Source organism: Ranitomeya variabilis, chromosome 3, assembly GCF_051348905.1.
Source record: "Ranitomeya variabilis isolate aRanVar5 chromosome 3, aRanVar5.hap1, whole genome shotgun sequence".
NCBI classification, from domain to species: Eukaryota; Metazoa; Chordata; class Amphibia; order Anura; family Dendrobatidae; genus Ranitomeya; species Ranitomeya variabilis.
The window spans coordinates 731606950-731625365 of NC_135234.1; the positions used below are offsets into that span (position 1 = coordinate 731606950).

At 41.3% G+C, this 18416-nt stretch overlaps 1 protein-coding gene across 1 annotated transcript in view; it reads left to right on the top strand.

Annotated features, from left to right (window-relative positions):
• The first annotated feature begins 689 nt into the window (after nt 1-689).
• HEPHL1 (hephaestin like 1) overlaps nt 690-18416 on the top strand; it is a 60488-nt gene continuing 42761 nt past the window's right edge. The window contains exons 1-2 of the mRNA XM_077298434.1: nt 690-1090; nt 17722-17966. Coding sequence (XP_077154549.1) covers nt 921-1090; nt 17722-17966 — 415 coding nt within the window. The 5' untranslated portion in view covers nt 690-920. The remainder of the gene's footprint in view (nt 1091-17721; nt 17967-18416) is intronic.

Genomic DNA, 18416 nt, shown 5'->3' on the forward strand with positions numbered 1-18416 from the left:
TATTGACCAGATACAATCAGAGCAAACTCTTAATTATGAGAAAAAGATAAGTTTACACATATTTTTAGCCATTAGTAGTGAATTGGAATAATCCCAATTTATTGAAAGTAGAGTTCTTGAAACACAAGCGGCCGATTCAACTTTATTTTGAAGATTAATAATATTAGCGAATTATATTTTGCTGCATTAATCATTATTTAAGTTAACTTTACTTGCTTTTCTCTTATTGTTCCAGGTTCAGTCTTATGGACACGGTTTTCGCCTAATTATTCATTCGTGTCTTTTCAAAATGTTGACTAAAAACCCAAATCAATCAAATTTTTTTTATATTTATCATTTGATTACATTTTAAAGCTTATCAAAAAGGTAGAGCTATTTTTTCTGTAAAAAGCATCAAAAAAGCACAAGCCCAAAAATAAGCATCTTTAATTTCAGCGAATATCGGGCACTCGTTTTGATGAATTTGGTGCCAAATCTGCCAGCAGAACAGGAAAACAATACAATAAAGAAATGGATTTAAAAGAACAAAAAAAAGAGAGCAAATGAATGGAGACCGAAGTGTATTAAAAAGTTACAGAACTTTTTATTATACAGCGAAATCGGAAAAACTACTTTATCTCTCGGGAATCGATTCCAAAAATGATCACATCTGTGCTGCTGTTTTTTTTTGCAAGAAGCTTGTGCTGCATTGTGTGCCCTCATCCTCCACATTGCTGCGGCTCATTTTTCGGTAGGTGAGCCCTGTGACTATAGTAACCCATGACTGGCACTTCTGCTAATCCTCCTTGCACAATTTCTCCTGTGTCCAGGCTCGGCCTCTGGCAGCCAGGAGGAGTGTCTTGTGTTATTTAGAGCCTGGCTATGCTGGCAGGCAAAGCTTAGGAGCCTTTCATTCTGTCTGGCTGCTGACAGAGACACAAATGCCTTCTCTATACTGTGCGACCATTGTATCGCTGCTGCTTCTCAGCTCTTTGTCTGGACGGGGGCAATCGCTTACAAGAACCTATTATATCGGCATTGTGGAGGAGTCCTGGGACTATGCACCGAGCGGCCAAAATCTCATCTCCAGACTCAACATATCTGATGACGAGTAAGTGCGATGTGTCTGCTCTTTGTCTTATTTCGTGAATTTTCAGCGTTATTGTCATTTTCATTGAATACGTATAGAATTGAATCACGTGACGCAGCTCACGGCCAAATTCGACCCTTGTCCTGATGAATGGGACTTGCACGTCTGCAGTGCCGAGGGGTGCACTGTGCTGCAACTTTGACGCAACCTTCGGCTTTGCAGACTCGTCATTAAAGGGATTTCCCACAATAGACATTTATCGCCTAGGATGCGTGATAACTGTAAAGCTATGACCCCCACTGACCACCATAATAAAACCCCCCAAACACAATAGATAGTAGTCAAAAGCTAAACAATAGTTCAGCTCAACTTTCAGCAGTCAGCTGTCTCTTCTGATTCCTCCATAGATCTGTCCCCTATGTTCCCCATGAGAAAGCTGCTGCCAGACTCCTCTGGCGGTGACTTATCTCACAAACAACAAAAGGATCGGAAGGCCGAAATCAAACAAGCCGGATCCCTGTCTCCTCCAACATCATCTACCAAATGAGTTGTGAAGCCCCCCATTCACATTAGACTGTTGGCTGAGCCCGATAATATTGGCATGTTCATCCAACGTCAATCCAATGTGTATTGGGGCTTTAATTTAATGGTCCTGAGACCTTCTTCCTCCTCAATGATAGAGATAGAATGGAACGAGAGTTAAGCATGCCTCCTTTTGCATCATTCAATGTCTTTTTCCATCAGTCTTTGAATGAAACATCAATCTACATTATCAATCACCACTGCATTTATTCTAGTGATTGTAGGGTCCCAACAGTGTAGCCCCTCTGGTCTATTTTTATGAAAACCCCTTTAGAGAGGATCTATCACTTGCTATAAACATTTAATCTTTTCCCTTGTGTAAATGCCGCAGTTCTCCTGAATCCGACGTTATTTTTCTTTCGTTCCTGCATTTCTCCTTTCCAGAGATATGTCCCCCCTCTTCTCTGTATGTGAACCTAGTCTTTTTAACCAAGTGGGCGTGATCCTCAAGACATCGTCCACAGAGAATAGTTGAGAACTTCACCCACTTGGCTAAAAAGATCTGGTGATTTTGATCTTCTCTTCTCCATTCCTGAGATATGGCCTAACCAAGTGGGCATGACCCTCAAGAAGACTCCCATAAATGAGAGTTGAGGACTACACCCACTTGACTAAAAAGAGTAGATTTATATGCAGTAAAGAGGAGGCCATATTTCAGGAATGGAGAAGAGCACGGACAAAAGGAAAACCACACCAGATCCACGAGAAGAGCGAGATTTACAGCAGGTAAAAAAAATAGATTTTTAAGGCAAGTGGCATAGCCTTTCTTTATGTGGCATCCTCTATGTGAAATTGGCTTCAGGAGATGGCGAGTGCCAGGTTGATTATTGAGTTTTACAGGAAGGTTTTTTGCAATCTCTGCAGTGGTGACACATGGCCAAGTGGAAATCCTCATGAATAATGATCCTACCTGCTAATTGCATGCTCAGCATACTTCATAAGGTCATAGTCACCTGAAATACATTAGTAATGAGTTTATTGTAACACAATCTATGACATATTTTATTACCTTATTTATAGATGATATTTACATCAGTGGTGAAGGGTTATCTCTAGGCCTGTTCATTATTCTCTAGCCCGTGTCAGTATCCGTGAGCCAAGGTGACATTGGTGAGGGACCCAGATTGACCCTATCATATAAGTAATAAACAATACTTTAGAGTTTATGCATCATGGACAGGGGAAGTGATAGCTCAATATTCCTTAACTGAGTCCTTGTACCTCTGCCTGAGCCAAATGGATGCGTACACACTGGAGGAAGCTTCAGGTTGTGTGAGGAACAGCTCCAATGGCCAACTGCAGGTGACCCCAGCCGTCAGGAGCTAAGCCATGAGGTTGGGTATTTTGAGAGCCCGAGGTGCAGACGTTTCCCAGTTGTGGTGACCCTGAACTCACAGAGTGTGAGGGCAATTAATTATTTGATTTTTTTGCAAATTGCCCTGACTTACACCCTATTGCCACCTAATGGAAATTGCAATAATAAAAATCAATATTGGCTCTTTAATGAGCATTGTCATATGACTACAGATAAAAGCCAAACCAGATTGTCAATTTGCAGACACGTGTTTCAGGGTATTGCCGCTCATCAGTGCAAAGCAAGAGATCTGATTTGGCTTTATGAGAGGCCTCTGACTGGGGCGGTAAGTGGTAATGTCTCTCCTTGTGGAGGGTGACATGGCTGACGAGTACACATCCCTTCTGACTAGGAGGGGGTACTTTAAAATGTTCCAGCTTAAAGTCAAGACATTATTACACTCTATACCTTTGCTATTTAATTTGTCTCTGTGTGTCGTAATCACTAGAACTTTTCAGAGTTCGGCACCCTTATTCGTTCCCTTCTGAATGGTCCCGAGTGATGGGGGTTCATGTGGCCATCAGGCTGTGCTACCTCCAGCAAACCCTTGGCCATCTGGGAGGGAGCTGAACTAGACTGAGCTTCAGTTCTACTGAGGTGCATCCACTGGAGCTGCTACAACAGTCTCTCTCCTAGCTGCCCCCTTCTGTGGCTTTCTGGTCCGGAGGGACAGGGAAACTTTTATTTGGGACCTTCTCCTTTTGTATGGTAGTATGCACCGGTCTCGGGTGTGGATCTTTAAGTGCATATACCCAGACTCTGGAACACCATGATTAAGGGAACACACCGAGTCAGAACTACATTGGTGTTGCAGATCTCGGTAGATATGTACCTAGTTTTATTTTTCCAATAAAGTATTGAAGACTTTTACGCCCTTGCTGAGCTGGACCGCTGGACTTACCTTTCCTTTTCAATAAATCAATTTACATTGAGGTTGTACCGGGCTCCATGTGTTAAACTTGATTTTGCTGTGAGCTGGCAATTCTTTTTTTTTATTGCTTGGGCAGACTAGGGATGGGCGTACAGAGTAGACGTCACATAGGAGGTGTCTGGTTTAGAAATAACATTTCCCTCATGACCCTCATGATGAATTCTGTATAACTAAAGGGTCTTTATCTCTGGAACACCCAGCACGCTTTACTTTACATGATCAGTCATTAAAATTAAAGGGACTGTGTAATGCTTTTTTTCACCTACGGGGGTGCTGTAGGAAAATTTAACACTTTTGCACTTTGCAGCTGATCGCTAGAAGCTAGGCGCTTAAGAAAAGATTATTAGTTGAAGACCTTATTAAATCAAAAAAGGGCAATGAAGTGGCTCAGTGGTTGCTTTCCAGCACTGGGGTCCTTAGTTCAAATCCCAACATGGACAAAATCTGCAAGGAGTTTGTATGTTCTCCCTGTGTCTGTGTGAGTTTCATCTCATACTTTTAATATTTGGGATAGGTGCATACTCAGGCGCTATCTGACAAAAGAGTGCCATAGTGATATGCAAAAATAATCCACTCTATGGCACAATTCCTACTGTTCATGATCCACCAGCATAATCTTTTTCTTCCTACATATCAACAAGATTGGCCATAAATATTTGTGGGCCAACCTTCTGGGGTCTGCTGATACTATGATGAATGGCATAGTTTAATTAATACTAGTTTGGCAGAATAGGTACAATTTAATTTCTCCCCCAGAAATCCTTATAAAATCTGCCTGTTTCCAGCCTGAGGAATGTCCAAATTATCCAAGATTGTTTCTGAAAGTTCGAGCAAATTTGACAACTATGTAATGGGTTAAACTGAAGAATGGAGTTCTGGAGGTCAGATCCCAATCAATCAAATATTGATGGCATATACTAAGAAGAGAATCAATCTCTTTTGAGAAACATATAACAGGAAGGAACTAAAAATTGTATTTATTTTCTTTAAGAGATGTACTTTAAAGAGGATGTGTCACTTGCCCTAATTTTGTTTTTATCCGTTCAAAATACCACTGTTCTTCTGAATCCGGCGTTGGTTTTCTTTCTTGCTTGCACCTCTTTGTTCCTGAGATATGACTCCTTCTTCCTTGTATATAAATCTAGTCATATTAGCCAAGTGGGCATGGATTTGAATGCGACGCCTACAAAGTAGGTTTAATGACCAAACTCCGTGGTCAAAAAGACTAGAACAGGAAGAAGAGGCCATATCTCGGAATGGGAGAGGAGCAGGTCCAAAAGAAAGACCACGCTGGATTCAGGAGGACAGAGGTATTTCCACCAGGTAAAGAAAATTAAATACTTATAGCAAGTGAGAAGATTCGGGTCAAGTTTACCAAAAAATCATGAAGTGTTTTGTGGCCTTTCTTTCTTATTGCATACATGTACATATGTGATAAAACGGAAATTTCTCTTTAAGCTTTAACTTCTTAAGTACTATTGAGAAATTCTAGGAAACGGTTTAGGCTGTTTATTGTTTAACTTGGTGAAGTTGGCATTCCACCCACAACGGTGACAGCAAATCTGGCACTCATGTAGGTACTTGGAGCTAGGCCAAAATACTTCTTATCCAGGTCACGTTGACATGTGTTGAAACTAATTTCCCTTATTGGCAGTTATATTTGGAGGAACAAAGAGTTGGATTAGTCAGGTTACTTAGTCATTACAGGATTACAATTATCAACTCAGTTTAAGATGATGTTATTCTCTACTGGAGAGCAGTGAGAGCCCGTTGAGTATATTATCACAGTAGGAGGCATATAGATCGGAATTCCATGTATTGTCCCTGTATTGGTCTCTATTAGTGATGAGCGAGTGTACTCGTTGCTCGGGTGACCTCCGAGTATTTGTATGTGCTCGGAGATTTCATTTTCATTGGGCAGCTGAAAGATTTACAGCTTCTAGCCAGCCTGAGTACATGTGGGATTCCCTAGCAACCAGGCAATCCCCACATGTACTCAGCCTGGCTAATAGCTGTAAATCATTCAGCTGCCAGATGAAAACTAAATCTCCGAGCAGTCGTAAATACTCGGAGGTCACCAGAGCAACGAGTACACTCGCTCATCACTAGTCTCTATCACTCATAAGAACATTTCTTTTTAGAAAGTATAAAATCAAGAAAATTACCAGTATATTTGGATTTAGGGTGTACTGGACTCAAAAAAATAAGAAAAAAATATTTCATACTAATTAAAACTTCTACAATGGTCTAAGGGTATGAAGGCATATATTATAACTACTTTTGATGGTCTAGGAAAGAAGGTCCCATGTTTATTCTCTGGTGGTCTAATGGAAAAAAAAGAAGGTCCCACATTTATTTCATGGTGATCTAGTTTAGGAAATATGGTCCATTTTTTTATTCCATGGTGGAGTACAGTTTTAAAGAAGGTCCCTTATTTATTCCTTGGTGGTCTAATGAAAGAAAGAAGGTCAATTACTAATTCTCTGGAAGTCTAATGGAAGAAAGAAAGTCCCATATTTATTCACTAGTGGTTTAGTTTAGGAAATAAGGTCCCTAGTTTATTTCATAGTGGTGTACAGTGAGAAAGAAGGTACCTTATGTCTTCCTTGGTGGTCTAGTGGAACAAAGAAGATCCCTTATTTATTCCCTGGTGGTCTAATAGGAGAAAGAAGATCACTTATTTATTCTATGGTAGAGTAGATGAAGATAGAAGGTCTCTTATTTATTGCCTGGTAGTCTAATGGAAGAAAGAAGGCCCTATAGTTATTCACCGGTGGTTTAGTGGAAGAAATAATGTCCCTTGTTTATTTCATGGTGGTGTAGAAAAAGAAAGAAGGTACTGTACCTTATTTATTTCCTCGTGGTCTAATGCAAGAATAAATGTCCCTTATTTATTCCAAGACAATATGGAGGAAGAAAGGAGATCTCTTATTTATTCTACAGTAATGTAGTCTAATGGCAGAAAGAAGGTCCTTTATTTATTCCCTGGTGGTCTAAGGTAACATAGAAGATCCCTTACTTATTCTCTGGTAGACTGTGGTAAGAAAAAAAATCCCTTATTTATTTACTGGTAGTCTCTGGTAAGAAAGAAGTTCCCTTATTTATTCCCTGATGGTCTAGTGAAAGAAAGATGATCCCTTATTTATTCCCAGGTGGTCTAGAGTAAGAAAGAAGATTCTTTATTTAGCCCCTGGTGGTCTAAGGTAAGAAAGAAGGTCTCTTATTGTTCCATGGTGATATAGTGGAAATAAGGTTTCTTATTTCCTAATGGTCTAGGGTAAAACAGAACCCTTATTTATTATTTGGTGGTCTTGAGTAATAGTGATATAGTTAATATCTGGTGGTCTAGGGTTACCGTGTATATACACAACACATTTTTTTTATTCCTGGAGGTCCAGTGTAAGATTGGGATCATGCCTCGGGCTTGCTGTAGATGAACAAGTCTTAATATCGTTTGATGATATTGAAGGTTAAAGTAGGTGGTTAATACCTGCTAGTTAAGGCTTCAATGTCAGTGTCTTTTGCGCTATATACAAAATGAAGGGCAGTCCTGTAGCATATTGTTGGGATCAGGTGTTGATGTATGTAAAAGTGGCGGGCTAGAGAGATCTATGGAAGCAATCCCGCAGTGAGTTTCCTTGAGATCTTTGTAAGAGTTATCATCCTACATCATTAAGAGAGGACTGAAAAGAGTAGACGGTGAGCTGACCAATACATTGTGGGGCTGGGTTAGTCTAGCCAAGGATGAGGGCAGCTTATGGATTTCTGCTCCGGTTGCTGCTAAAGTGGTATGGCTGAGCGCGTTGTCAGCCAGGTAGGGGTCAGTTACGAAAAAATGTGCTGGGTTTGTAAGAGACGCCAGTCTGGGACTGGTTGGGTGGTGCTGGACAGGGTATGGTATATCTGAGTCTGAGAGGGACTGTGTGGGAAATCAGCTTTTGGAAGAACTTTTAGGTCCTGTGCCTTGAGGCCTGCTGCAAGGATCCAGTTCCATTTTTGGGGGCTAAAAATATGGAGGTCCCATGGCTTAAAAAAGAGAGACCAGTAAACTGTTTTTTTTTTTTTTGCTTAATTAGAAGTCAGGAGCCAGATGCCAGGTCCCCTTAAAGTGGCGAGATTAACGGCACAGACTTAACCATGAGAAGTCTTATCCAAACTATTGTCATGGAATATGGTACTTGGACGTCAAACTACATGACCTCCCTTGATGTTTATGGTTTGCTAGACTAGTTTTACCAGCTCATTGCTACAGTGGCTTCTCCTTTTAAAACTCTTTTCTTTCATGTCCCTCTCAGTTAGTGTGAGTGCTTTTCCAGCAGGACACTTACAAAGAGACACATTTCTGGTGGCCATACACAGTAGGCCAAAGTCGGCCAAACCCTGCCAATTACAGCGGGACTTTTTGACCACCTATTGTGCATTCACTGATCAATCGGCAGATTAAAGAATGCAAGGAGAGCAAGAAGGTCTGGGATGATGCTATTGAGGAGGAAGGTCCTGGCAGGGCAGTACCCAGATATCTCCTATTACTATCTCTGCATAAATCAGTTCTCAGAGCTCTTCAGAAATAAGACAACACTTTATCATATGTCATGTAACATAAATTATTTTATGATCCAATCACTTGGAATCTATTTTAGAGCTACAGTAACTCGCACATGGGTTATATAATATAAGTGAAACAATCCCATTACATCTGCTTCCCATTAACATTCACTTCCTACCATTTACATGTATTATCCCTTTGTCTTGACATCATCTGGAGCTTTTCTCATGAGTGTGAGATTAAATAACACACATGTTTTTGGGCCCTACAAAGCGAGGGGGAGGTGTGGGGGAGTCGAGACTACATAACATCTAACCCCCTAACCCTAAGGCTATGTGCCCACGTTGCAGAATGTAAGCAGAATTTTCCTCACCAAAACCGGACACCCTTGCCAGGAAATCCGCTAGCGTTTTTCTCGCTTTCTTTTTTTTTTTTTTTGCATTTGTCGCGTTTTCCATGTCTTTTTTGCGTGTTTTTTTTTTTCATGTGTCCAAATACAATTCTATAGTGGCGAAATCGCCGCAATTCCGCAAAACTAATGAACATGCTGCGTTTTTTCCGTGATGCGTTTCCGCTGTGGAAAAAAATGCAGAATTGGCACAAAAATTTCGGAATGCGATTGAAATTATTGGATGCATTTTGTAAGCGTTTCCGCAGTGGAAAAACATGACAAAACCGCTTAAACCCTACGTGGGCACATAGCCTAAGGGTTGCAATTTTTTTCATTATACGCACATCAACATTGAAAAGAAAGAAAGAAAATTGTGGAATTCTGGAAATCTTGTGATGGACAGACGTGTTACTGATCTGCAAATGATGTAGAAATGGAAACAAAATTTTCAAAACCTTGATTTTTTTTTCAGTAGGGAGTATGAGTGTCACCTGCAGAAATCCACACACTTACTTTTGTGCTATCATTGAGGTTATTAATGGCCATCTGATGAATGTTCTGCCATGCTGAATACACTTTGGAAAATCATCAAGATCTGCTGCTGGCAGCTTCCTTTGCAATTTCGGACCAATGATGTCCCAGATGTGCTCAATGGGAGACAAGTCTGGAAAGGCTGCGGGCCATTGTGGCATATTTAGGCCACCCAGGCTGTTCACAGAAGTACGAAAAACATGCGACCTTATGTTGTGTTGAAAAATGTGACACTTTGGAGAAATGGCCATATCACTGGTTCCACCCACCAAATCGGTGTAGCTCTGAGATTTTAGTGTATCTGAAATGAAGACTAAAGGTGTCCTGCTACTGTTCTCTTATGCCACCGCTTACCATAATTTTGGGAGTAGGCCTGGTATAAGGTACCCCTGTGAAGTCTTCTTGATGATGTTACCCATGAGATCTCCAGACAAATCTCCAGCTGTCATTGTGTTCAAAATACAAACTGGTCACATCGTTTACGTGCATAGACCTTCATTCCAACCTACATTGCTCCATTTCAGCCTCAGGTTTTCATCTGGAGACCATGTGGGCCATGCCATGAAGAGGCCTTCACAGGGAAACGTCACACCAGTCCTACACTCAGGATTATTGTGAGCAGTGGCATAATGTACCACTCTAGTATTCATTCCAAATACAGCAAGAGCTCGGCATTACATTGATTTTGTTGTAGCCTGGAGCATCTCCGGACTTGACTCCCATTGAGCACATCTGGGACGTAATTGGGAGCTGCCAGCAGTGGATCTTGATGATTTTCCCAAGTTCATTCAAAGCGGCAGAACATTCCTCAGATGACCATTCATAACGACATTGATAGCAGCCAAGGCTGTAAGTGTTCTGCGCATGGCGTTCATACTCCATCTTAAGTAAGTCCAGATGTTTTGAGAATTTAGTTTTTTGTCATTTGCAGTTTAGTTATATGCCTATCTATCCTGTGATTTTCTGAATTCCACAGCTTTTCCTCCTTGTGGTTGCCCACATTCACACTTGCATCAGTGATTCAGATAGTCCAGGCTTCTGCCCATTCTTCCCTGTTGTGACCAGCAGCACCTGATTACTATACTGAACCTCTTTACCCTCTCGCCCTTGTGATGGAATCTGTCACTTGTCAGTCCTGACTGCAGATGGAGCGGACTTTGTTTTTCCCACAGCTCCTGCAGACACGTTATTTCCAGACTGCTGGACACCCACATGTATTGGTAATGGTAATTATGTTCGTGTAAGCTGCAAGGTAATGGGAATTTCCCACAAGTGATTCAAAATTCATGTATCCACAGTCCGATCATGATGTGTAGAGGTCAATGGATAAAATGCATATGTGGGTATTAGAAGATGAAATGTAATATTGCATAAGGCCTTCGTGATGATGATGATGATTGCAATGTTGCACCATTTCTTATACAAGCCACAGACCAGCCCCCTAAATATATACAGACCGCAAGACTAATTCCTGAAAACAAAGGACAGACCCCAGACCAGTATCCCTCACACTGATATAGCGCCACTAACCATAGACGCCTAAGCCCTAAATAAATACAAACTTCAGCTCAGACATCCAAAGTAAATATAGACCCTTGACCAATTTCTGAAAACATAAGACCATAAAACAGAACCTGTACACAACTACAGACCAATCAAAAAAATACCGATGTCAAATCATCTAAATAAATTCATACCCCAGGGGAGTCTCCTAGATCAGACTCCTTAAGTAATACAAGAGCCCAGACCAAAATCTGAAAACAAAATTTGGACTGTAATTAAAGCAAGACTCTACACACGTACAGACCAAAACAAATACTCTTTCCACATCCTTAAAAAATGTGCAACCCAGGTCAGACCCCCTAGATATGTAAATACAGACCCTAGGTCAAACCTCCTCAATAATATAAACTCTGTGATCAGATCCACTAATATACATCCTAGACTAGTCTCATAAGTACATACAGACCAGAGATCAGACTCCATAAATATATACAGGCCCTTGACCAGACTACCAACAGATACAGACCCTAATCCAGACACCAAATGGATGCAAACCCTAGACCAGACCCCAAACAGATAGACACTAGACCAGACCCCAAATAGATACAGACCCCAGACCAAACCCAAAACAGATTCAGACCCTACACCATACCCCAAATAGTCACAGACCCTAGATCAGACCCCAAACAGATGAAGACCCTAGACCAGACCCCAAATAGTCACAGACCCTAGATCAAACCCCAAATAGTCACAGACCCTAGATCAGACCCCAAATAGATACAGATCCCACACCAAACCCAAAACAGAAAAAGACCCTACACCATACCCAAAATAGTCACAGACCCTAGACCAGACCACAAATAGATACAAAGGCTAAACCAGACCCTAAATGGATGCGACACTTGACCAGACCCCTAATAAATGCTAGACCAGACCCCAAATAGATAATCTAGACCTGATCTCTAAAAAATAGACCTATCACCAGAACCCTAAACAAAAACAGAACGTAGAAAATATTTTTAGAACTTAAACCCTAAGCCTTCTAAACAAGTGTAAATGTCATGAATATATACTGATGTAAAACCACAATAAATAAATAAAGAACCCCGGTCAGACCCAGTTGTAAGTAGTAACATCATTAATGCCAACTAACATCACAGCCGCTACAAAGAGAAGAAGCTCCAGTCATCACATTAGGGGTGAGTTAATTAAAGGTTTGACAAAATATAGCAGGACAAATTTCAAGTTGATGATTTTGGATGGCCCCCGAGTGATGGGCTAAATATCCAAATGGGGTCTGCATTTACATAGAGCTGTCAGTCAGAGGCCAAGTCGGATGTCCAGGGTCTTATAGAACCTCTAAAAAAGAACAGATCTAGTACCAGTCCTTTAAATACGGTAAATATATATACAGTACCAGGCCTCTAAACAAGTACAGATCCTAGATCAAAAGATGAAAACAAAATACAGACCTCAATCCAAACCCCTTAAATAAATACAGACCCCTTAAATGAATAGTCATCATACCCCTGACCAAACCCTCAAAAAAAAAAAAAATACAGATCCAAGGCATATTCCTTAAATAAATACAGACCACCCCACCTCAGAACACCTGGACTTGAGTACCTTCCAGGAGAGCAGAAGTTCCCCCACTTTCATTAAGCCCCTTCCACATTTCAGAAAAGTAGGCAAGTATCTCATGAGTCGGGTGTCAGTGCACGGTCCTCTGTATGATGCCCTTATTCCTGAATAGAGCGCATAGAAAGGCACTGTCAGGATGATACAGCTCTTTTAAAACCTAAATTAAAGGGGTCTGTTCTGTAGACTTCCCCTTTACTTAAAGCTTTGGTCAGTAGCACATTATATGTGATCATTTCATATCATCTTGGTTTTGAAGCAAAGCTGCCATTAGGGCAGTACAGCTGGATCTGTTTGTGGCTGCATGATTTATGATAAAATATGGGTCCTCCTGGCCACAACGCACTAAATTGATGTTTCTCCTCAGCAAATCCTTCCTGGCTTTATGCGGCCTTGGAGGAGGATTTTCCGCCTTGGACTCTTCCTGCAGGAAACAGATGTAGATGTCACTAGCTCAGCCAATCAGCAGCTGTGCTGGTGATGTTTAATGCTGCAGACACACACCCCCGCGGAGCTGCACACTGGCGAAGAGTGGCTCTACAACAGTGCAGGCTTGTGCGTATATTTCAGAGTGATTTTTTATGAATGTAGGATGCACTGTACTAAGACATTATTTCTTAAATTGTCAGTCTGAGGCACAGAGTTATATTCATGTACTTTAGTGATTACAATTTCAAATGCTTGTAAAAATAAGCAACTTTGCCATTTACTTGTTACTAAAATCTCCCTCTGTTCTCAAGGATGGAAGGATTTTTAATTTAACTGCTTATGGCTCGTTGTCTAGGTTACCGGCCACCTACAGCCGTGGGCAAACGTGCAGTACTTATAATCTTTTTCCTACCTAGCTTGTAAGCACTGCTCTGAAGCTGTCAGGATCACTGGAGCGCAATGTTCGTTCCCGATCTGGCAAACTGCAGTGAATCTGCAATCCTCTGATGCTGCTGAGGGAGAACTGCCTCATATAGCAGAGTCAGAGTGCACAGCATGGGCTGGTGGTGCGGTGAGGTTGCTAGTCCGGGCTGTCAATCATGCAGGAGTTGCTGGGTGGCCAAGTGACTTGTTCTGTGTTGGAGGGAATCCCGTGTGTGTTTGGGTGGAGATTAGAGTAGAGGTAGTGATTAGAAATGAGTGGATCAGGTAAAATTAGAATTCGCAGATTTTCCTGGGAAATTCGATTCATGGAGAAGTTGTTCACCTAGTATTTAATGTTCCTTATTACGCGCTGAGGTCTCCTTAGAATTAAGAGCATAATAAATGTAGATGTAAAAAATAAAAAAAATCCATATACTTACCTTACTGCTTACTTCTCTGGCTCCACACCATCAACCATCCGGTTCTTGTTGCATCTTCAGATCATCACCACCTGTCACCCTGCAATCCCAGAGCCTCTCATTCTGGGCCAGGACTTCCAGCTTTGATGAGACTCCGGAGGGTTGTGCACATGTGTCCGCAAGGTGGTCTTTCTTCCTTATGTCACTCTCTCTTTCTTTCCTTACGTTCTTCCTTCCTTTTGTCCTTCCTTCCTTCCTTCCCTCCTTCCTTACGTCCTTCCTTCCCTCCTTGATTCTCTCCTTCCTTACATCCTTCCTTCTCTCCTTCCTTCCTTACGTCCTTCCTTCCCTCCCTCCTTCCTTCTTAAGGTCCTTCCTTCCCTCCTTCGCTCCCTCCTTCCTTCCCTCCTTCCTTATGTCCTTTCTCCTCTCCTTTCTTCCCTCCCTCCTTCACTCCCTCCTTCCATCCCTCCTTCCTTACGTCCTTCCTTCCTTCCCTCCTTGACTTTCTTCTTCCTTACATCCTTCTCTCCTTCCTTCCTAACGTCCTTCCTTTCTTCCCTCCTTCCTTCTTTACATCCTTTGCTCCCTCCTTCCTTACGTCCTTCCTTCTCGCCTTTCCTCCCTCCCTCCTTCATTCCCTCCTTCCATCCTTCCTTCCTTACGTTCTTCCTTCTCTCCTTTCCTCCCTCCCTCCTTCACTTCCTCCTTCCTTACTTTTTTTTGCTGGTATTCCATGATGCTAGGGCCAATATATTAGCTTTAGAAGAATATATTCCCCCTGTTATGCATACAGCAGCTCATGCAGCAAATTACCAGCCGGCGATCACCTGATTGTCCAAACTGTGGCAGTACGCATTCTGTATATACTGATCCGAAAGACAAAGACGATATGTTCCAAAACCGGTCACAAAATACACCTTTATTTAAAAACTAGATGGTGGCCCGATTCTAACGCATCGGGTATTCTAGAATATGCATGTCCACGTAGTATATAGCACAGCCCACGTAGTATATTGCCCAGCCACGTAGTATATTGCCCAGCCACGTAGTATATTGCCTAGCCACATAGTATACAGCACAGAGTCACGTAGTATACTGCCCAGTCATGTAGTATATTGGCCAGTCATGTAGTATGCACCGTATCCCTGTTAAAAAAAAGAATTAAAATAAAAAATAGTTACATACTCGCCCTCCTTTGGCTCCCGGATCGAAGCGGTTACCAATGGTCCTCGCGCGCTCCAGTCTGAAGAGTGCATTGCGGTCTCGCGAGATGATGACGTAGCGGTCTCGCGAGACCGCACATCATCATCGCGCGAGACCGCAATGCATGGAGCGGTCACCGGGGTGTCGCGAGGAGAGTCGGTAACCGCTTCGATCCGGGAGCATCGGTAACTGCTGCGATCCGGGGGCCAACGGAGGGTGAGTATGTAACTAATTTTTTTTTTTTTTTAAATTATTTTGAACATTAGATCTTTTTACTATTCATGCTGCATAGGCAGCATGAATAGTAAACGTTGGTCACACAGGGTTAATAGCAGCGTTAACCGAGTGCGTTACACCGCGGTCAACGCTGCCATTAACCCTGTGTGAGAGGTGACTGGAGGGGAGTATGAGGGTGCCGGGCACTGACTGCGGGGAGTAAGGAGCGGCCATTTTCTTCCGGACTGTGGCCGTCGCTGATTGGTCGTGGCTGTTTTGCCGCGACCAATCAGCGACTTGGATTTCCATGACAGACAGAGGCCGCAAGCAATGAATATCTGTGACAGACAGACAGAAGGACAGACAGATGGAAGTGACCTTTGGCCAATTATATAGTAGATGCCCTCTATAATGCAGCATTTGATCAGAAATAGCACATATCCATTGCTTCAGTTTACCTAAAAATGAAAACCGAACACACACCTGGCCCCCAAAACACATACAGAACCTCCTAGATTGTGGCCCGATTCTAACGCATCGGGTATTCTAGAATATGCATGTCCCCGTAGTATATGGACAATGATGATTCCAGAATTCGCGGCAGACTGTGCCCGTCGCTGATTGGTCGAGGCAACCTTTATGACATCATTGTCGCCATGGCAACCATTATGACATCTACGTCGATACTGTGCCCGTCGCCTCGACCAATCAGACGCGGGATTTCCATTATGACATCTAAGTCGATACTGTGCCCGTCGCTGATTGGTCGAGGCCTGGCGGCCTCGACCAATCAGAGACGCGGGATTTCTATGTCGATATTGTGCCCGTCGCTGATTGGTCGAGGCCCAGGCGGCCTCGACCAATCAGACGCGGGATTTCCAGGACAGACAGAAAAACCCTTAGACAATTATATATATAGATTATTTAAAATCCATGGTTGTCGTTTGAGGGAAAAACAGAGAAGAAAGCATGGTATTAAAAATACATGTACAGCTGACGCATTTCAAATCACATGGGTTAATCATATAAATAAAAACCCGCATGGTTCGAAATGCATCACCTGTACATGTATTTTTAATACTGTCTCTCCTCTAATTTTTTTCTTAAATGATAACCTTGGATTTTAAACTATTTTTCAATTAAGGAGTATTTTTTTTAACCTTTTTTGATATTGCTGGATAAAAATTCTGTCAGCCTTCAAACTTCTGTTACCGTTAAGGACTAATTATCTGAGCAGCCTCTGATATTGATATTTCTTAGGTCCGAAAGTCAAGGAAGCCCTGAGTGACCTGATAAGTTGATTTTTTTTTGTGTTTTTTTTTCTCTATATTTTTCCTAAACTCCCTATGTTTATATTCATGTAAAAAGTTGACAGTATATAAAATTAAGTTTGTTGTTTTTGGAAACCAACGCCTTTAAGAATGATCCTGAATTTGCTATTGATGACACTGGAAGAACAGAAAATATTCTTTTTTTCCTCCTGTTTTCTGCTTATACAGTCAGTCGCTGTTGGAAAGATTCCTAGTAAAGAATCTGATTGATTGTTGTCACCATGCGCGGCTCCATCCTGAATATGAAACTGCAGTGTCACTAGTCTGAATGCTGTCCAAGTACTGCCCATTTAAGATGAAGAAAAAAAAAACACATTTTGCTCCCCTCTTTGTATATTATTCCCGCTGGTATGAGGTCTTAGAATAAAATTACTGTCAAACACTGGTAGTATTGTATCCAGGCCTATTCCGGGAACTGCTTAAAAAAAAAAAAAAACACAAAGACAGGAAATTTTGTTTAGCCACAAGTGTCTTTCTAAAGTAAAGCTCACTGCAAAAATCTAGGTAGTAATTAGGTGTGAGGAGTGGGCAGAAGCCATGGTAGATGTTGCATGGACAACTATTCTGGAGATATTCTTCATAACTTTTGGGAAAGGACATCAGGAAGATTCAAAAAGTTTGAATATAAAGTGGAGTTTTTGGCTTTATGATTTACCTACCGTATTTATTTAGGACATTCCCTCTATAATGCAGCATTGGATCAGAAATAGCACATATCCCCTGCTTCAGTTTACCTAAAAATGAAAACAGAACACACACCTGACCCCCAAAACACATACAGAACCTCCTAAGGAAATAAAGATCCAAAAATAAATGCACAAGTTTCCTAACTATCCAAACTCATGCAGAAGAAATGAACACTTGCAGAGAATTTTTCACAAATTTTTTTTCCAGCACCAGATCCCTTTACGATCATCTTATCATCAGAGTAGGTTTCTATTACATTTTCCAAAATGGACAACCTCCATGTTAAATAAAAGCGCACTACTCCTTTTGACTAGTGGTCTGGTCAATTTCTTCCATGTATGTTTTGCATGCATTATGACATTGTCTGAGAAATTATTTTGTGTACAAAATGCTTTTTATTTTATTTTATATGCTAAATCACAATTTTACCTTATTATTTTTGTATATTATTTTTTATTTCACCAGACATGCATCAGTATTTCTGGAAAATGGCAAAGACAGAATAGGACGTGTTTATAAAAAGGCCATATACAAACAATTTAAGGATGCCGAGTATGATCAGGAGGTCAGTAAGCCTGCCTGGCTAGGACTCCTTGGCCCAATTATCAAGGCAGAAGTTGAAGACACTATTATTATACATCTGAAGAATTTTGCTTCTCGATCCTATACTCTTCATCCACACGGAGTCTTCTACGAAAAGGATTCAGAAGGTAAATGTGTTTGATTTTGATCGTAGCTTTGGAGATTGGTGAGTCAATCTAATTGACTTCATGGGAAATCAGGGCAACAACTAGGATTATGTAATTTGAATATAATTGGAAAAATATTGTAGATTGTGATTGTTTTAAAATATGTTTGCTGACGTTATTTTCCCCTATGGACTTAAGGCTCCAGAACACATGGATCAAAGATGGTCAGTAAGACACCTATCTGTGTATGGTGTGCTTTAGTACATGCCCTCTCTTAATTTTTTTGTTGATTTAACATAATGCTCGATGATATACCTTTCTCATCCAAATTAGTGTTTATTTTAACCAGGAATGAGTTAGGTAATAGCTGAGGACCACTAAGGGTGTGCTTATGTTCTTTAATGGCCTGGCTCTCAGCAAAATTTGGTGCTTATGCTAACAAAGTAAATAGGCTGTTGCAATCATGGAATA